This window comes from Heptranchias perlo, chromosome 2, assembly GCF_035084215.1.
Source record: "Heptranchias perlo isolate sHepPer1 chromosome 2, sHepPer1.hap1, whole genome shotgun sequence".
Taxonomy (NCBI): Eukaryota; Metazoa; Chordata; class Chondrichthyes; order Hexanchiformes; family Hexanchidae; genus Heptranchias; species Heptranchias perlo.
In genome coordinates, this window is record NC_090326.1 from 130410232 (window position 1) to 130431673 (window position 21442).

Here is a 21442-nt window from a genome sequence, read left to right on the forward strand (position 1 = left end):
CGAGGTTGAAGAACTCACTCTGTCTAATTACTGCATCAATGTAACTGACAGATCACGCAGTTGAGAATGACTAAAGTTGAATCTGCAAGCAATGCTTGTCTGCTCCATTGACTTGCCTGTTGCTTATTTATGTTAAATTGGAACAGACGCTTGGAGTTTAGATTTGTTCCTGATCAGGTGCTGCCCTCTAGTGTTGGATGAAGAATTTCAGCCCCCCTCCCCCCAACCAAGATTTTTCTTTCTCGCCTCAAATTTTATTCCCTCTTCTCCCCAAGGTGCTAGCTCCATACAACGGTTTAGTTTAATTGACACCAGAACTCCTCTAGTACCCTGTCCATGTGGTAATTCGAGATGAGATACCTGGTAACATCTAGCTTGTATGGTATTTTGCTACAACAGGAAGTCTCTTTACCCAAAAAGCAAAACACTGCAGATGCTGGAAATTTAAAACAAAAACAGAAAATGCTGCAAACACCTAGAAGGTCAGGCAGCATCTGTGGAGCGAACAGACAAGTTGATGTTTGAAGTGTGGACCCTTGTAGTTTTATATTAGAAGGTTCTGATTAAGTACACAATGATTTCTGCTGCCCCTTCAAAACATTGACATGTTGCACATAGTGGGAAGATTCTTCAGATGAGCTACAAGTAGAACAATGAGAGAGTGCTATTGTTAAGAGTTGAAACGGTGTAGCAAGTGAGTGCTGCTCTAACGTATCACTTCTTTAAATCTACAGTGGGTTAGAGAAATCCATAGACGGTCTGAAGAAGGACTGCCCCTCAGCCCAGCAAATGGTCACTTTGAAGGATGTGGAAGAGGGTGCTGTTGCACTGCGTCAGGTGGGAGAATCTCTGGCAGGTCTGAAAGGTAAGGTACTTTGTTACGTATTTGACTTTTAATTCAAATTGTAAGTACAAAACAAAAGGGGTTGGTAAGAAGTTGCGCTCGCTTATCACACCCATCTTTGCTGACCTACACTGGCTCCTGGTCCACCAATATCTCTAATTTAAAATGATCACCCTTGTGTTTCAATTCCTTCATGACCTCACTGTTGCCCATCTTTGTAACCTCCTGCAGCCCTATAACTTCCCATGTACTCTCTGTTCCTCTGACTCCAGCCTTTTGTGCCTCACCTCCTTCCTTCGACCCACCATAGTTGTGCCTTCAGCTTCTTAGGCTCCATGCTCTGGAATTCCTTTCCTAAACGCATTTGATGAAGTGCAGCATGGTGGGCTTATCATCAAGATTGTGGCCCCTGGAATAAAGGGAGCAGTAGCAACATAGATACAGAATTGGCTAAGTGAGAGGAAACAGAGAGTAGTGGTGACCGGTTGTTTTTTGGACTAGAGGGAGGTGGACAGTGGTGTTCCCCAGGGGTTGGTGCTGGGACCACTGCTTTTTTTGATATATATTAATGACTTGAACTTGGGCATACTGGGCACAATTTCCAAATTTGCAGATGACACAAAACTTGGAAGAGTATTAAACAGTGAGGAGGATAGTGATAGACTTCGAGGATATAGACAGGCTGGTGGCATGGGCGGACACGTGGCAGTTGAAATTTAATGCAGAGAAATGTAAAGTGATACATTTTGGTAGAAAGAACAAGGCGAGGCAATATAAACTAGAAGGCACAGTTCTAAAAGGGGTACAGGAACAGAGAGATCTGGGGGTATATGTGTACAAATCGTTGAAGGTGGCAGGGCAGGTTGAGAAAGCGGTTAAAAAAGAATATGGGATCCTGGGCTTTATAAATAGAGGTATAGAAATCATAATGAACCCTTATAAAACACTGGTTCAGCCACAACTGGAGTATTGTGTCCAGTTCTGGGCAACCCACTTTAGGAAAGATGTGAAGGCCTTAGAGAGGGTGCAGAAAAGATTTACTAGAATGATTCCAGGGATGAGGGACTTTAGTTACGTGGATAGACTGGAGAAGCTGGGGTGGTTCTTCTTGGAACAGAGAAGATTTGATAGAGGTATTCAAAATCATGAAGGGTCTAGACAGAATAGATAGAGAGAAACTCTTCCCATTGGTGGAAGGGTCAAGAACCAGAAGACATAGATTTAAGATGATTGGCAAAAGAACCAAAGGTGACATAAGGAAAAACTTTTTTACAAAGCGAGTGGTTAGGATCTAGAATGCAATGCTCGAGGGGGTGATGGAGGTAGAGTCAATCATGGCCTTCAAAAGGGAACTGGATAAGTACTTGAAACGAAAAAATTTTGCTGGGCTACGGGGAAAGGGCAGGGAAGTGGGACTAGCTGGATTGCTCTTGCATAGAGCTGGCGCAGATTCGATGGGCTGAATGGCCTCTTTCCGTGCTGTAGCCTTTCTATGGGATTCCATGATAAACCTCCCTCTCCTCCTTTAAGACCCTCCTTAAAACACACCTCTGACCCTTTGGACGCCCATTGTAATGCCTCTATGAAATGCCTTGGGATGTTTTTCTGTGACAAGGCACTATAAAAATGAAAGTGGTCAGTTTCGTAATTCTCAAATTAACTGAGATTCACCTGGAGTTTTAAATACTAGGGCAATACCACTAGGTTTTCTTATTTCTTTCTCTGATAATATGTGCAGTTGACCGGCCTTGCTTGTATTGCCTCCTGATTTTTCACATTCCTTGATTTGAAAAAAGTCATTCGAGAGTTGTGGAACGTTTTGAATTTTCAAATGTTATTTTTAGATGTCCTGTTGTTATGCAAAGAGTATCATTGCAAAAATAAGTGGGGAAAATGGCTTTCACATTGGGCTAATGGCATCATACTCTATCTTAGAAAGCTGAGCGATACCTCTAAAATGAGAGAGGTATCCCTTAAAATTGTGAAGATAAGAAGTAGCCACTTGACTTTATCCTTAGTGCAGACAGGAGTTATCTACATTTCTTCTATGCACAAAGTTTGAAATGTTTCGGTTTGTGGTTTTCCCCAGCCGAGTTCCCCACTTTGCAAAATAAGATGCGGGCAGTACTCCGTGTGGAAGTAGAAGCAGTGAAGTTTTTGAAGGAAGAGCCTCACAAGTTGGAGAGTCTACTGAAGAGAGTCAAAAGTATGACCGAGGTGCTCACAGGTTTAAGAAGGTAACTTCCATCAGAACTAAATCTTTGTGTTGTGCTCATTTTATATACACCTTGTAATTTTTATGAGCGTTACTGTTTTAGGACTACTGCATGCTTTCTTTATCCCCAACTGAAATTCTAACTGTTTTAGCTTGAGAAATGTCATTAATTGAACTGAGGCAGTCTTAGTCTTGTTCGTCGGGAAGATTTAGCTAATAATGAAGATGTGTATTCCGAAGACTATCCATCTGTACAGTGCTGAGTTTGTAATTGTATCAAAAAGGATGTCTCCAAACTTAATTTTTAACAAAATACTTTAAACCACTTGAAAATCCATTTAGACTTCCTCCCCTCCCCTCCCACCCCTTCCCTGCCCCTCCCCTCCTTCCCTGCCCCTCCCCTAAGCCAGCATCTAAGAATTCCTTCAAACTATCACTGATTGCTTTTGCATTGTACTTGGACTTGTGAAAGCTGCTATTAACTCATAAATTATTCATCTACTTAATACTTCCTACCTTATCAGTTGTAAACAATTTTACAACACCAAGTTATAGTCCAGCAATTTTATTTTAAATTCACAAGCTTTCGGACGCTTCCTCCTTCGTCAGGTGAACGATGTGAAAATGAAATCCTCGAAATGAAATCGCCTTGGCAACGGGCAGTTGAAAAAACTGTCTGTACTCACCAAGCATTGTTCTGTGAATTATAAATGTGATTTCATTTCGAGGATTTCATTTTCACATCGTTCACCTGACGAAGGAGGAAGCCTCCGAAAGCTTGTGAATTTAAAATAAAATTGCTGGACTATAACTTGGTGTTGTAAAATTGTTTACAATTGTCAACCCCAGTCCATCACCGGCATCTCCACATCATACCTTATCAGTGTGGATGTGGAGATCTTGTGTAATGTTATGTAGCTTTTGAACTCTGCTATGGAATTCTTTTGGTGAATCTTTCTTCAAAGTACACCTTCAAGACATTTGACTGGCTTTGTGCACTTTTAGACAAATTATCATTTGGAGGAGGTGTACAGTGGTGTTCCCCAGGTTTCAGTGCTGGGACCACTGCTTTTCTTAATATATATTAATGACTTGGACTTAGGTGTACAGGGCACAATTTCAAAATTTGCAGATGACACAAAACTTGGAAGGGTAGTAAACAGTGAGGAGGATAGTGATAGACTTAGAGGATATAGACAGGCTGGTGGCATGGGCGGACACGTGGCATAGGAACAGGAGTAGGCCATTCAGCCCCTCGAGCCCGCACCGCCATTTGATAAGATCATGGCTGATCTGTGATCTAACTTGATATGCCTGCCTTTGGCCCATATCCCTTAATACTTTTAGTTGGCAAAAAGCTGTCTATCTCAGATTTAAAATTAGCAATTGAGCTAGCATCAATTGCCGTTTGCAGAAGAGAGTTCCAAACCTCTACCATCCTTTGTGTGTAGAAGATGAAATTTAATGCAGAAAAATGCAAAGTGATACATTTCGATAGGAAGAATGAGGAGAGGCAATATAAACTAGAGGGCACAACTCAAAGGGGTACAGGAACAGAGATCTGGGGGTACGTGTGCACAAATCGTTAAAGGTGGCAGGGCAGGTTGAGAAAGCGGTTTAAAAAAGCATACGGAGTCCTGGGCTTTATAAATAGAGGCATAGAATACAAAAGTATGGAAGTTATGATGAACCTTTATAAAACACTGGTTCGGCCATAACTGGGGTATTGTGTCCAGTTATGGGCACTGCAATTTAGGAAAGATGTGAAGGCCTTAGAGAGGGTGCAGAAGAGATTTACTAGAATGACTCCAGGGATGAGGGACTTTAGTTACGTGGATAGACTGGAGAAGCTGGGGTTGTTCTCCTTGGAACAGAGACAGTTGCGAGGAGATTTGATGGAGGTTCAAAATCATGAAGGGTGTAGATAGAGAGAAACTGTTCCCATTGGCGGAAGGGTCAAGAACCAGAGGACATGGTGATTGGCAAAAGAATCAAAGGTGACGTGAGGAAAAACTTTTTTACACAGCGAGTGGTTAGAATCTGGAATGCACTGCCTGAGGGGGTGGTGGAGGCAGATTCAATCATGGAAGGAAAAAATTTGCAGGACTACGAGGATAAGGTGAGGGAATGGGACGAGATGGATTGCTCTTGCATAGAGCCAGCGCGGACTTAATGGGCCGAATGGCCTCTTTCCATGCTGTAACCTTTCTATGATTCCATCGTATGGCCTCCTGTCAAAGCTATGTTTATGGTTAACTAGTTTTCTCTAAACCCAATCTATGCATTAGTTGATGGTTCATGCTCTCACTCGTTTTCAATTAATTCGGGTTCCCCAAAGCTCTGTGTTCTCTCCCATTTTGTTCAATCTTTATATCAAAGGCCTATTCCACTTATCTCCAACTGTAACTACATTTTCCTGTTTCTGTGAGTCAACCATGTCGGTGCAGGACTAGTCACATATAGGCCAGACCAGGTAAGGAAAGCAGGTTTCCTTCCCTAAAGGACATTAGTGAACAAGTTTGGTTTTTAGGACTATCGGACAGCTTCGTGGTCACTTTTACTAATACCAGATCTTTTTATATTTCCAGATTTTTAAACTGAATTCAAATTCTCAAATTGGTGGCATTTGAATTCAGATTCTCTGGATTATTAATCCAGGCCTCGAAATTACTAGTTCAGTAACATAACAGCTATGCTACCATAGTAGGCTGGGTGTTGTGAAAGAGTAGAAAGACCTGGGGGTACAGGTTCACAGAACATTAAAAGCAGCATCTCAGGCTTTTTAGAAAAAAGAACTGATAGGATTCTAGGTTTTATCTCAAGAGGTATAGACTATAAAAGCCAAGAGATCATGATGCTCTATATAAAACCTTAATAAGACTTCAGAGTACTGTGTGCAGTATTGGGGTCCACTCTATAGAGAGGATATTGAGGCTTTAGAGAGGGTACAACACAGATTCACTGGGATACTGCCTGGTACAAGAAAAAGCAAATACAAAGAAAGATTTGAAAGATTGGGTCTTTTTTCATTAGAACAATGCAGTTTACGGGCTAATATAGAAGTGTATAAAATTATGAAAGGATGGACAGGGCAGATAGAAGCAGACTGTTTCCAGTGGTTGAGTAATTGAGGGATCTAGGAACCATAGATAGAAGATGAAATGATGAGATGAGATTTAGAACAGAGAACAGGAGAAACTTCTTCACACAGACAGTTGTGAGGCTGTGGCATTCACTTCCAAGGTTAGCGATTGAGGCAGAGACTATGTCAACATTCAAGATTAGATCGGATAGGTAGATGAAGGGATATGGGAACAGTGTGGGTAAATGTAATTAGAAATATTTTCTCACGTGGTGAGTAAACGCTGACACAGACTGGATGGGCTGAATGGCCTGTTTCTGTGATGTAACTTCTATGTATTTCTATGCCATTTCACTTGTAGCACCCAAAGTGGGTAGGAAGTGGATTCCTTTGGGGATTGCAATTGTGACTTTATATTTGGAAGAGGAAGAGCAGTTCCTAATGGGGCAATAAACTCTGCGATGAGTGGCTCACCTCCTGACCCCTCAATGCCTCTCCATTATCTAGAAGGCTTAATTTAGGAGTGTGATGGAATGCTTATCGCTCATCTCGGGTGGGTGCAGCTGCAACAACACTCAAAAGCTCGACACCATCCAGGACAGAGCAGTTGCTTGCTAGATGCCCGGCTATTGCACTCAATATCCACACCCTCCACCACAGGCACACGGTGGCTGCAGTATGTGCGATTCACAGGGTGCACTGCAGTAACTCACCAAGGTTACTATGACAGCACCTCCCTCCTCTGCGATCTCTACGATTGAGAAGGACAAGAACAGCAGTGTCATGAGAACAACATCACCTACAAGTTCTCCACCCCCCACCCCCACCCTCCAACCACCCAGCAAGTCCTGCACCTGCCTGACCTGAACATTTACTGCCGTTCTTCCTTGTTGCTAGGCCAATATCATAAAATTCCCTACCTAGTACCATTACCACAAGGACTACATCACTAGGGACAGTTAGGAATGGGCAGTAAATTTGGCTTTGCCAAATCACCAATATCCCAAGATCAAATCTTTGAAAAAAAGAGAAGCAGATATACCACCTCAAGGGTATGGTAGCCTAGTGGGTCATGAGTTCAAATCCCACCATTGCACAACTCAATTCAACAAATCTGGCACCTGAAAAAATGCCCATAAAAGCTGCTGGATTGTCATAAAATCCCAACTGGTTCACCAGTGCCCTTCAGAGGAACCTACCACCCCTACCAAGTCTGACCTGCATGTTCCGCACTACATGGTTGACTCTTAATGTCCTCGGGGCAACTTTGCATGGGCAATAAATGCTGACTTGTTAGTGTTGTCCACATCCCAAGAACAAATACATTAAAAAAAAACTCGAGTTGTGTATCCAAAGGCCCATATTTACTGGTCCCAACAGTCCTTCCTGGTCATGCCAGAGACCCACTATCTTCAACCTTTGCTTCACAAAGGAGGCGGCCACATATCAATACCATCTCCCGGAGGCTGACCTGCAGAAAACTTGTACTACAGGAATGACTCTTCCCAAACCACCAAATCAGTCAGTTGGCTCTCCACAGATGCCTCAAGCAAGTGCAGAGGCCTTGCTTGCGAGGGCTACGCATTCATCAGCTTGACAGGGTGTAGAACATTTCTTAGGTGGCAGGGTTCGTAACAGTCTAGAGCAGAATTGATGGCACGCTTGAACTCTTCAGATCATTGCACCTGGTTAGCACCTGACAGGTGAGGTGATTGAATGCAGCACCCTGGAGTACTAAATAAATCAACCCCCCTCTTGCCTATCTCATGGAAGAGCCATCAATCGGGTTGGGTGCTATGCCGCTCAGTGTCTCTCATCCACAGACTCAGCATTGGTTTGCTAGCTAGATTTTCTTATTCCCTGTTAAGCTACCTGTGAGAGCTTATGCCAACTATAGAGAATACCTGACCCCACAAAATTGACCGTATAGCTCAGCTCAGCACGCTTTTGGATAGTTTTGTGGATTTTGCCTGGACTGCAAAATTAGGTCTTGCATCTAAGCTAACTGTTAGCTATATTAGTATAATAATTCATCTTGCCACAATTCACTTTCCAGTGCTGATTAAAACAAATGTATTCCTTAAAAACATTCTTCTTTTTGTTTTATGTAAAATTTACTACACAAAATGCCTATTCTTTAAAATGCTTTAATGTGTTCACAGACTTGTAACTGAGGACCTTTTAAGAGGAACAGAATCCACACATCCATCGCAGAAAGTCAACACAGAAACTATGATCACAGTTGTAGAGTCTGAAATGTCGAAAGATTCTCTCTTGCAAGTTCAGGAGCATGCTACTGTTGTACAAGCAGTTCTCCCTCAGAGCCCCCCTGCTACACTCCACGAGGCCCAGAATTCCTTGGTGAAGTCAGAGTCGCATTTGGTTGTCCACCATGTCCAAAGTTCCCCTGTCCTAATTCACCAATCTCATCACTCCTCAGCGTTGGTTCATCCGACCCAGAGTCCACTTGTCATGCCCAAACAATCCCAGAATGCAGTTCAGCAGCAGGTTCAGTCCCCACCGATTATTATAAAACGATCTCGGGAGTCGACAGATGGAGTACCTCAAATTCAAAGTCCTCCAGCGCACCAGTTTCAGAGTTCCTCATCAACCGCTCAGGCTCCTTCTGGTCAAAATCTCTTTATTGATGAAATTCATGCTGCAAGTACCAAAAAAGGCATTCACCGAAAGATGACCATTGAGGTACTCTTGAGTTTACCTTTTAAGTTTGTTAGAAGATGGCCTTTACCTTGTAGATCATTCTGTCCATTTTAAGTGTATTCCTGGTCATTCTTAAATTTCAGGATCTACTTTGTATTTGATTACAGGCGGCGGAGAGAGAATGGGAAGAGAAAAGACAAAACATGAATCAGTACGACGAGAAAGAATTTGAGCGACTCCTGGAGGAGGCTCAGGCAAATATGATGAAAGGAATTCCTAGCTTGGAAGTAGAACCTGAACAGAAACCAATTGCAAAACCAGAGGAAGCAGATGGAACAAAACAACTAGGTGTGCAATTTAACATCTAGTGGCAGGAAAAAATAGTAGGCTGAGATGTTTTAAGTTAATCAACATCGACCCCTTGATATGTTTAATGAAAGTAACTGGTGATAGAAGGGTAAGGTCCTGAGCAGAGCAATTACAAGCTGCGTTATAACTAAAAGTGTTACTGGATAAAACTAACTCTTTATTTTCAATTATCTACAACTGAGTATTAATCGAGATTTGAAATGATCTCTAGCACCAGTGATGCAGAGTGCAGGTAAGTCATTAAAGGGCCGTAAAGCAACAAGATGATTATATTTTAAGTCTAGTTTTGTCTGAGCCCCAGATGACGACCCCTGACTTCAACCTGTCCTACTCCATACTTCGTGTCTATACTGATGAGTAAGTATTTTGAATGTGGTACATTGACGTGTCCTGCATTGTTTCTTGCAGAGGAGGTCACACTGCCTGAACCAGGAAATGAGAAACCCATGAAATCCCCCCCACCACCACCTCCACGAAGATTCTATCCTCCTGGCTCTGGCCTGACTACTACAAGATCTGGAGAAGTGGTATTTACTGCCAGGAAAGAAGGCAGCCCTGTTACAGTAGGTATTGGGTTCTGGACAATAGATGATTGTTTTAATCCATTTATTACATAAAGAGCAAGATGGGCAAACTCATGATCCACACAAGTAATTTCAATCCAGGTGTCGATGTTTCCATTCTACATTTCACCCAGGGATAAGCACACTTAAACTGGTTTTATTTTGCTGCTGTTCACCCCAGTGATCCCTCCCCAAAAATGAGCCATAGTTGCCTCTTCTTAACCTTACAATGCCTGATGTAGGTATGCTTTCAACCCCATTGTTAAGAGATTTTATTTTTCCTTCTTAGGCCTCCCCACACACAGGATTTGCAGGTAATCCACTCCCGCGATTGTCAGTGGGGCTCTTGACTGTCCATTAGGCCAGCCTGAAGGAATTCCCATTTTCTGTTTTTCCTTCCTTGAGACAATCTTTGCTTGAGGATTTCCCTTGACTGCCCAGCTGGGTTTGAATGCTCTCTGTATGGGATAATATGGGTGCAAATCCACATCCTGCCATTCCAGACCGCCTGTTAGGGCACTACCCCAACACATTGCATTGTTTTTTGAAGTGTGGCAATAAATGAATCCATTAGCAACAGATAGTTATACCTAGGGTTTCCAAACCAATAAACTGTCAGCTATCTTAATGAACTGTGTGGCTTTTAAAGATTGACCGTGCTGTGTTCCTTATGTTGTTCTCACAAGCAGGCATTTAAAAACAATGGGCCCACCTATGCAAACTTTAGTAATGATGAAACATATGGAGAAAAATATCATTGAAAAGAAAATTTCGTTTCAAACTCCTTCATGCTTTTGAGTTTTCATTCGTTCGACCAGCTTATTCTTGACAATTTTTCAGAAAATGTTGTGCAAAGCTGTCTTTCATCGTACACTTATCAGTGATGTAGAGATGCCGGTGATGGACTGGGGTGGATAAATGTAAGGAATCTTACAACACCAGGTTATAGTCCAACAGTTTTATTTGAAAATCACAAGCTTTTGGAGGCTTTCTCCTTCGTCAGGTGAGTGCACACTCTATAACCTGGTGTTGTAAGATTCCTTACACTTATCGGTGGTCATACTTGTATTCTGAAAACATTTTGTGGAAAATGGAAATTGTTAATATTTCCCATTGCTTCTCTGGGGTTGACATGAATGCTATGTCCCAAAATCTGCAGTTTCCAAATAGAAATAGCTTTAGGAATCCGTTGAGTTATGCAACCTTACTAGGAGGCGTTTAAATATTTGATGACTCAACAAAATGCTGTCAGCAGCAGTATAGTGAGAATAAATTTCTCAAAAATAGGCTCTTCTTGAGCTCCAAGAGAGAAACCAGAGTGTGTCCATGGTGAGAGATCCAGCAATCTTGGTTCAGCAGGTAATGGGTAATACTCCATATTAATATCTGCATTCAAGGGGTAGAATTCCAGCCAGCATATCACCTAGAAGGGAATTTCACAAGAAGCAGCAGCAGTGTCTAAAGAGTTATCAGTATTGAGTTAGATTTGTTGGGGTTTGTAATATCTACTACCTTTCTATGGTACTGTGTGAAGACATTCACTGGGATTTTCATTTGTATTTTCTGTTTTCTGTGATGAATTTTGTGCTAAGCAAGGTGAAAAATATCAGCGCTGTGAACTGGAACATGTGCCCGTTTCAGGCATCCAGTGTCGGTATCAAATACTACCGGCTCCAGTACAGCATAGTTAGAAATAGAGTAAAGCTCCTGTACCTTGCTCCAGCAATGTTCCTCAGGTCTAACCTCAGAAGAGCAGCACCGATTGTATCAATGTGATATTTTCCATTTCCCACACCAGCCACTCTTGGGGTCTCTGAGCAAGATTGCCAAATAAGGAACAGTGTTGTGCCTTGGGCCGTTCCCACTAGGACGTTCCCATTTTTGTTAAAGTATACTGAGTAAAAGGATACCATTGTTGTTTTTTGATAGTCTGAAGAGACGAGCCCAGCGCTGCTCAAGTCACCAAGAAGTCCTTTGGAAGTGAAGGAAATGGCATTGACTTCTGCCCCAATAGCAGCTTCTGCCATCAAGGAAGATGAAGATGAGGGTAACCGGATAATGGCAGAACTACAGGTAGAAATTGATTACCAATAGTAATGAATATAAAGACATCATCTGCATTAGCTGTAAAAAAAAAAGTGTGCAAATGTCAAATTCCCAAAGATCATTTATTGGGACACTCATCTTTTTATTTCTTCTCAGAGATTTGAACAATGATTCTGAGGTTATGACTATTTAAAACTTTAATAACTAGACCTGCTTAACTATAAAATGTTTCTAAAGTATATTCTGAAAATGTAATGCTGGTTATTCTAAATCCATTAAAAGTGGGATGTAGGTTGAAAGCCTTGTGCCTCTAAATTCTCAGTATTATTGTGGGCTGCACCTGGCAGAAGAGACGAGGCGTGGGAGTGAGGGACAAGGAAGAAAATCAGGGAATGTTGCCTTGAGGCAATGTTCGATCATCTTCTAACAGGTAGTTTAGAGTAGCATTGACAGAAGGCTGAGAAGTGATCAGTCTCAGTTAGTCCATGGCCTGAGGAGGTCAAAGGAGAAAAATAAAGGGAATTTATCTTGAAAACAACAAAAAAAAGAAACATTTTATAATTGCATTCTCTGAATAAAATCAAAAGTACTGTTTTTCATTATAGTGCAGAGATACATGTGGGGTCTTTAGAAGACTAAATGTAGCAATGTTATTTCAGCAACCCATATTGCAATAATGTCTCAGGATCTCTCAGTCCCAATGTGGTGAAAACTGCCCTGTTTTATATTGCACAGTAGACTCCATAGCAACGGAGGCCACAGAAAACAGCAGTATAGACATAAGTTTCCCCATGCACATTTATTTTGAAATTGGACTTTGAAGCTTTGATTTGGGCTGTAGAACCTACCCTAATGGTTGCTGGGTGTAAAATTGCTTTGATTGTGCAAGTGGATTGAACTGTGCAACCGACTGCCTCCACATCCGATGACGCTGTTCATATTGCTGGGGGGGAAAGGAGGGCAACACTGCCTCCTTCTTCTGGGGACAGTATCACCAACTCACTTACTGCATTGCCATTGAAGTCAGGGCTGCTGTCTGAGAGTGTAGTAAAGTAAATGGTAAATTAGTGTTAAATTGCATTATTTTGAACATCATAGAATGTTGCACTGTGGAATGATTACCACTAATGCAACACTCCTGCACCATTTGCTTTGGTCTCATGTAAGATTTAGATTTTAAACACAACCCAAAAATATGAATTTGAGGCCTGTCGAAGTGTTGCAGAATGAGAGCAGCCAAAGTAACAAACTGAAGTGTGCACACAGCAAGGTCCTACAAACAGCAATGTGATAATGACCAGATAATTTGTTTTGGTTGAGAGATAAATATTGGCTTGGACACTGGGGAGAACTCCCCTGCCCGTCTTCGAAATAGCACCCTGGGATCATCTTTGTCCTCTTGAGAGGGCAGACAGGTTTAACATCTCATCCGAAAGACAGTGCCTCCAACAGTTCAGCGCTCCCTCAGTAATGGAGTGGAGTGTCAGCCTGAATTATGTGCTCAAGTCTCTGGAGTGAGACTTGAAGCTACAACCTTCTGACTCAGAGGCAAGAGGATTACCCACTGAGCCACAGCTGACACTAGTTGCTGGCTACAGCAAAGTTAGAAACAGCTGCTAATGGTGCCACTTAGACTGGGTCTTCCATCTTGGGTTAGGCTGAAGGTGGGCTGACCTTTTTCTTTGCTGGCCTGAACCAATCTTTCACCGACATCAGGAAAAGATCTATGGTCACGTTCATAAAGTTGGAGATTTGACTTTGCATGAAACCTGTGCATGTGTGATTGTTTGCAACTTTCAGGCAGGGTTAATCCATTTTTGCTAAACTTGCTGTGCAATCTAAACAAGGAGATTCAGCAGCAAGAGGAAAGATTTATATTACAGAGCCACTTCTAATAGGGACAGTTCAGTAATAAAAAATGGGGAATTAGTAAGACATTAGCAATTAAAAAGCAGGGAAAGAAAAAAAAGACTGCTGAATCTTAGTTTTGTGAAACAACATTTTGTTAATATGCTCATTATCTGCCTTTATTTAACCAGAATCTAGAATTGAGAAATTGAGAAAATCAACCAGCTGGGGAACAATGAATGTTGCTATTTAAATGTGCCTCAGAGAAGTGGATTGAGTAGTTGGTTTTGGTGCAGTCTGGATTTGTATTGGGGCGATTGCATTTGCTAAGCTTTTGAAAGGATGTCCACATCAGAACGTGTTTGTCAGCTGGTTATTTGATCACACTTATTGCAACTTCTTCGTGAATTATTCATGCATGTTTTTAGCAACCTTTTTTTGCACTTTGTTATTCTTCTTCCTGGCACATGTGCTGCAATTTGGTTGACAAGTGACATTTGCTGCTTAACATGACAAGGAAGGTTGGGACCTCCACTTGAATGCAGTATTGTGAAATGCCTGTCAGCCCAATTTACCTGCAGTGGGTTTTGGTGAATTGACCAATGTGAATAAGGAGTTTGCAGCACCTGTTGTGTTGTGTCCCTTTCTTTACTTTGATGACAAAATTATTATGCTTGTCTCCCTGATGTGTTTTTTGGATCTGAGTGCACTAGGTACATAATGCTTTCATGAAGAAAGCCAAATTGTAGTTTGAATAGTCTCAACTAGCAGTTTTGTAATATGTATGGAGAAGCTGTGGTGAAAGGTTTTCAAACCAAGTCATTTATGAGATTAACTCAACCAATCAGTAACATTTCATTAGCATTGTGTTGCTCATTTCTATATATGCCACAGATATCGATTCTATAATGGACTACATGTTTCTAATATGACTTTTGGTGTAAAGTTTTGATTAGGCACACTGGGACTTATGGTTGGAATGTGCACAGAAATAGATCTTGTTATATTCCATCCCAAAACCAAAAGCTATGAATGATGGGATGAAAGTTGTTTTTTCTACGACAGGGTAGCTGAGTCTATTCAGGCTGTGTGGGGACATTTTAAAAATGAAATGTCAACATTTATGTCCACAATTTGAGTAGTATCCACGTTGGTGTGACAGAAGTTTAACATCTCGAATTACAGTGTCGGAACCATCAGTTTGGAACAAAACTCGCAAATAGTACAGTAACCAAACTTCAAGTGTGTGATCTATTTAATCAAAAATAATCCTGCAACATTTGCTGAAAAATTATTTGGGGAGAGAGGGAAGGAGAAATGCTTAAAATAAATAGTGGTATATTGTAATCCGTGGGGGGTTTCTGACCTGACCCTTAAGTAGCACGGCTGTCAGTGGGGAAAAATACTAGAAAAGAAAGTCAATTGTTGAGGAGAGAACTGAAGCAGCTGATATGAAACCTGTAGATGAAGAACGGCTTGGCAAAGAACACGTGGAATTTTGAAAAATCTGATAGTTTTTGTAATCTTTACTGAATCAGCCTATTTGTCCATTATTTCTAAAAGGCTTCCTCTGATGCACTCAAGCACTGAGATAACAGCTGTGCAACTGTATGTGTGAGGGAACTAAGTTCACCCTTACTGGACAATTCCCTCTCTTAAAAAGTTAAAATATTTCATTAAAGGGGTTCTTTATTCCATCCCAACTCACCAGTTTAACAATTACTTAAACCACCTTAGGTGCTTTTTAAAATTGCACATGCAGACTATCCAGCTCATGATACTGAGAGTCTTGAGAAATGTTGCTTCTGATAAGTGAGGAAGTGTGTTTTGATCTATAATTTGGCCAATTGTGACATGAGGGCCCATGTCTGTCGTCTGTCAAAACTTAATTTTAAGATTTAAGTTTCTTTGAACTGTGTTTCTTATAATTTGCCTCAACAGTTGACAAAGTTTAGTGGAGGCTACACATTCGCAAGCCTGTCATTGGAAACAATCCACATTGTTGATATTTTTCTCTGTGTCAAAACAGCCAGAGTACAGAAGAGGTGCAAATTATAAGAAACACAATTCAAAACACAGGTACTATGATGGGAAAGTGCCAGCATTTAAACGCAATTGGATTTCCTCTGTCAAGCGCTGCATATTGATGGCATTGAGTAGACAAACGTTTTTTCCTACAGAGAGCTAAGATTGAAGGTCAGTCAGCCGTTGATTCTGAGCACTAATTCTGGAGCAGCTTTGGATGATGCCCAGGAGCAGGTATCCCAGCTGCCTGCTTGGTCAGGGAATAGTCTTTGCCACAGAGGGACTTAGAGAGAAATAAAATGGCTCTCAAACAGGAGGAAAAACTGAATACAGGTCAATGTAACTACTTCAGAATATTGGAAATGATCTCAAAGTATGAAGATAAGAGAAAGGATGGTAATAAAAATGGCTGTTGTCATTCAAAATGCAAAGAAAATACTAAGACAAAAACATCACTGACTAGAAACCTCACTGGCTCTGATTTCTAACAGTTCGGTGGATGAGCAAAGATAATGGAGTCTTTGTATTAACATTTTTCCTCTTGAAAGTAAAATCCTTCCTTTCAAATAGTCATCATTTTGGTGAAAAGTGTTGTCAAGACTGATTTAAAATGTTCAGAGGCAGCTGGGCAAATGTTTGCACTAAACCTTCACCTCCTCTCCAGTGTCACAATGAGAAGTGTGACCATTAAGTAGAATACTGTAATCCTAGACCGAACCTCAAGGAATCCCACTGAGCACTGTGCAGCTATCATTGTAAGTTAATCTTATGATTATTCAACTTTTCTGATTCCAGTATGTGTAAGAGTTGCACTGTTTGCATTTCTATGCAGCAGTACATAGAATAATATTGGGGTATCTTAATTTCATTTTTAAGTAGTGAATACTTGAATTCTTTTGTGTAAGTATAGAAATCTATGTCCACAAATATAAATTTCTGTTGTCTGAAGTACTTTGAACAATCTCCTAACTCTCAAAATTACAGCATTATACTTCATATCTGATCTGAAGGTAGTTGTAAAGAGTTTGGATAACATGAGAGTTTAAATTTAGACAACCTATTTGAAACCACATAGTTTATTGAAGGTGTAGCCTTCACAAGACTATCACTGGAAACAATCCACATAGTTGACATTTTTCTCTGTGTCAAAACAGCCGGAGTACAGAGGAAGTTAATCTGTTTTTAGTAGCTCAGATTAGACCATTAATACTGTCTCCTGGGGCAGTCTTTGTCTACTTTATTTTTGTAAAGGAGTCTGTGTAGGTAGTTTTTTCTTTTTTTTTCAGTTAATTCTGAGATCTTTATGAAAAATCCATTTAATTCTCTTCATTGAACTGCAGGAGGTTACACAGATTCTGCATAGAAGGTAAAACATGTACTTTGGAAGCCGTAAAGGAATTTCAGGGCCTCCAGGCAATGGTTAAAGTGAGGGGGGCACTCTTGCATCCTGTCCAGCTGTGTTTGCAAAGCGAGGTGTTAGTAGTGTGGACTGCTTTGGAATTTCTGTTGAAATCTAAGAGCATGATTGTGAGCAAGTCAGAGATTGTAAAAGTTAGATTCAGATTTTGATTTGTACGTTGATTTATTTTTACCAAAGCTAAATCATTGCCCGTGTAGAAAATATACAGAATGAGTAAACACTGAACTCAAGGAAATATCTCCACCTGGCCATGTAGGAGTGGGCAGGAGTTGGGGGGGGCGGGGCGGGGGGGGGGGGGTGGGTAGAGAAAGATGTTAGAGAGAACATACATACAAAAACAATTTTTTTCAAAATATCACCAGCTATCCCATGGTGTTGCTCACAGTAAGTCAGACGGTATGTTCTATTATAATAAAAGGGATGTTTGTCAACAAATTATCTCAGCGACAGTGTTATATGATGTAAGTGTGATGCTTACAAGAAGTGTGCACTATATGCAAGACTTTTAATGTGTTATGGATTACCTAGGTCTGGTTGTTTGTGGGATGATTTCCAATGACTATCAAAATGACACTTTTCATATTAAAGATAGCTCTTCAGTGTTGGTGCTAAGTCTCTCATTAGGCACCTGCTTATGGTTTGATGTATTATAAAGAAGAAAATGTTTAATGGGATTAACATGTCCCATCAGAGTAATTACAGGCCAGTCAGTCTAACCTCTGTGATGGGCAAATTACTGGAATCAATTCTCAGGGACAGCATAAATCGTCATTTAGAAAGGCATGGGTTACTCAAGGACAGTCGGCATGGATTTGTTAAGGGAAGGTCATGTCTAACTAACTTGATTGAATTTTTTGAGGAGGTAACAAAAGGGTCGATGAGGGTAACCATTTTTTGTAGTGTACATGGATTTTAGCAAGGCTTTTGACAAGGTCCCACTGGCAGACTAGTCAAAAAAGTAAAAGTCCATGGGATCCAAGGGAAAGGGGCAAGTTGGATCTAAAATTGACTCGGTAGCAGGAAGTAAAGGGTAATGCTTGAGGGGTGTTTTTGTGACCGGAAGGCTGATTTCAGTGAGTTCTGCAAGGCTCAGTACTAGGTCCCTTGCTTTTTGTGGTAGATATTAATGATTTGGACTTGATCAAGGAGTTTGCAGATGATACAACAATTGGCCATGTGGTTGATAGTGAGGAGGAAAGCTGTAGATTGCAGGAAGATATCAATGGACTGGTCAGGTGGGCAGAAAAGTGGCAAATGGAATTCAATCCGGAGAAGCGTGAGGTAATGCATTTGGAGAGAGCAAACAAGGCAAGGGAACACACAATAAATGGGAGACTACTGAGAAGTGTAGAGGACTGAGGGAGCTTGGAGTGCATGTCCACAGATCCCTGAAGATAGCAGGACAGGTAGATAAGGTGGTTAAAAGGCATACAGGATATTTTTCTTTATTAGCCGAGGCATAGAATACAAGAGCAAGGACGTTATGCTAGAACTGTATAAAACATTGGTTAGGCCACAGCTTGAGTACTACATACAGTTCTGGTCACCACATTACAGGAAAGATGTGATTGCACTAGAGAGGGTACAGAGGAGATTTACAAGGATGTTGCCAGGACTGGAGAAATTTAGCTGAGAAAAGATTGGATAGGCTGGGGTTGTTTTCTTTGGCACAAAGGAGGCTGAGGGGAGATTTAATTGAGGTATATAAAATTTAGTGGGGCCAAGATAGAGAGGACCTATTTCCCTTGGCGGGGGGTCACTGACCAGGGGGCATAGATTTAAAGTAATTGGTAGAAGGATTGGAGGGAAGCTGAGGAGAAGTTTTTTCACCCAGGGGGTGGTGGGGGTCTGGAACTCACTACCTGAAAGGGTGGTAGGAGCAGAAACCCTCAACTCATTTAAAAAGTACTTGGATGTGCACTTGAAGTGCCGTAACCTACAGGGCTATGGACCAAGTACTGGAAAGTGGGATTAAGCCGGATAGCTCTTTTTCGGCCGGCAGAGATACGATGGGCCAAATGGCCTCCTTCTGTGCAGTAACTGTCTATAATTGTATGATCAGTAACTAGTGAAGTTCAGAAAGTAAGTTATGTGAAAAATCAATTTATACACAAACCTGGTATAAGAAGGTTCATCTAATTGGCTTTCTCCCCTACGTGAATTTGAGAAAGTTGGGTTCTTTGACCACATTAAATTTAGTTGCTGAACTATAAATAGTAAAAGTTGCCTATTTGCATGTAGTAAGTTTTTTACTGACCAGTTATGTGGTATCACAATTTTTTTTTGACAAATCTTGGAATTATCCTAACGTCTGCTGTGAATTGGAAGCTGATCTCTGCCATAAAGAAAGAAAGTTGCATTTATATAGCATCTTTCTTGGCCTCAGGACATCCCAAAATGCTTTACAGCCAATGAAGTACTTTTGAAGTGTAATCACTGTTGCAATGCAGAAAACGTTTCCCTCCAAGTCACGCACCATCCCGACTTGGAAATATATCGCCGTTCCTTTGTCGTTGTGTGTCAAAATCCTGGAACTCCCTACCTAACAGCACTGTGGGAGAACCATCACCACACAGACTGCAGCGGTTCAAGAAGGCGGCTCACCACCACCTTCTCAAGGGCAATTAGGGATGGGCAATAAATGCTGGCGTTGCCAGCGACGCCCACATCCCATGAACGAATGTAAAAAAAAACGCAGCAGCCAATTTGCACACAGCAAGCTCCAGAAACAGCAATGAGATAATGACCAGATAATCTGTTTTAGTGATGTTGGTTGAGGGATAAATATTGGTCAAGACACCAGGAACATAGTGCCATGGGATATTTTATGTCCACCTGAGAGGGCAGACGGGCTTCTGTTTTACAGCTAATCCGAAAGACGGCACCTCCTGACGGTGCAGCGCTCCCTCAGAACTAGGCTGTCAGTCTAGATCATGTGCTCAAGTCTCTGGAGTGGGACTTGAACCCACAACCTTCTGACTCTGAGGTGAGAATGCTACCAACTGAGCCATGCCTGACACCGGAACTTATATTTGGACAAATAAACAGAATTTGTCAACATTTTCCAGAATTTGTTGGCATCCAGTAAATCAAACAGCTGCCTTTGCATTCAAATTCTTCATTGAACGATTTGTCACTGAAGCTGTAATAAACTTCCTTTTGCCAATTTACTGATTACTTTGAATTCAACAGCCATATATTTTTTGGTGATCTTAGGCCGCAAGGATTTGACTTCATGTTTTTTGAATTGAGCTGTTTTTTTTTCTCTACAATGTGATTTTGTATCTTAGCTCCTTAATGAAATTCCTGGACACTGCAATGAGGTGAAATGTGGTTGATATATTTTTTGGCTAACATCCTGTACTTTAATCTCTCAGGCTTTCCAGAAATGTTCAGTTATGGATGTAAGTTCAAAAACAGTTGTTGAACAGCCGAAAGTTGAAATACAAGCCAGAGATGTAAGGTCCACAGCCTTATTATCAGCCAAAGAAAAGAAGGTAACACCAATGGCATCAGAATGTGAGCTTGCTGTGCTCCAACCTTTTCTGCTTCAAAACTAACCAAATCTCCTCTCTGCTGTAGTCTAATTCCTAAAGCTTTATGAACCTTGTATGCTTTCCAGCAAAAGTGTCTTAAATAGTCTCTACAGTGGTTCTGCTGATAACAATGAAGAATTATCCTGTATCTTACACAAAACATTAACTTCCTCTGTTAATGATTTGTACGGAGACAGCATTCCTCCTTATGAGTTACCTTAAATTCTGTTCACAGAATAGGATTAAATATTAAAATAAAATGATTTTGACGGTGATTTTTTTTTTGTGTTTTGAAAGCTGGCCAGCAACACATTTCCCATAGAGCGTCACTCTGATTTTTAAAATTGTACAGAAGATACTACATAGTTCCCCTGGATTACTACCTGAGCCATACACAAATTGGCATAGGGACAAACAGATTAGATGGTTAAATGTATGGCTGAAAGAATGGTGTGGGAAGCAGGGATTTCAATTCATGGGGCACTGGCACCAGTACTGGGGAAAGAGGAAATGGTTCTGCTGGGATGGGCTCCACTTAAACTGGGCTGGGACCAGTGTCCTGGCGAATCGAATAACTAGGGCTGTAGATAGGGCTTTAAACTAAAGAGTGGTGGTTGTGGGGGGGGCGGGGTTCAGGTAAGGGTAATTTTATAAGTCTAAAGAAAAAAGCCAAAGCTGTAGAGTAGAGTAGCGATTTGGGTAAAAACAATCAGTGTGTGTCCAGAAGGGACAGAGTTTAACAAAGGTGAATAGGGCATTAGTGACTAAGGTCACATCAAGGAGATATAATAAAAAGTTAAAATTAAAGGTGCTATATCTGAATGCACGAAGTA

At 41.2% G+C, this 21442-nt stretch overlaps 1 protein-coding gene across 9 annotated transcripts in view; it reads left to right on the forward strand.

Moving 5' to 3' along the window:
• Nucleotides 1-21442, forward strand: part of si:ch211-285f17.1 (sickle tail protein homolog) — a 643872-nt gene that overhangs the window by 610427 nt on the left and 12003 nt on the right. For all 9 annotated transcript variants that reach the window (XM_068007127.1, XM_068007122.1, XM_068007126.1 and 6 more), the window contains 7 exons: nucleotides 735-865; nucleotides 2934-3081; nucleotides 8304-8844; nucleotides 8970-9150; nucleotides 9580-9734; nucleotides 11664-11807; nucleotides 20451-20570. In XM_068007127.1, the coding sequence (XP_067863228.1) occupies nucleotides 735-865; nucleotides 2934-3081; nucleotides 8304-8844; nucleotides 8970-9150; nucleotides 9580-9734; nucleotides 11664-11807; nucleotides 20451-20570 (1420 nt within the window). The remainder of the gene's footprint in view (nucleotides 1-734; nucleotides 866-2933; nucleotides 3082-8303; nucleotides 8845-8969; nucleotides 9151-9579; nucleotides 9735-11663; nucleotides 11808-20450; nucleotides 20571-21442) is intronic.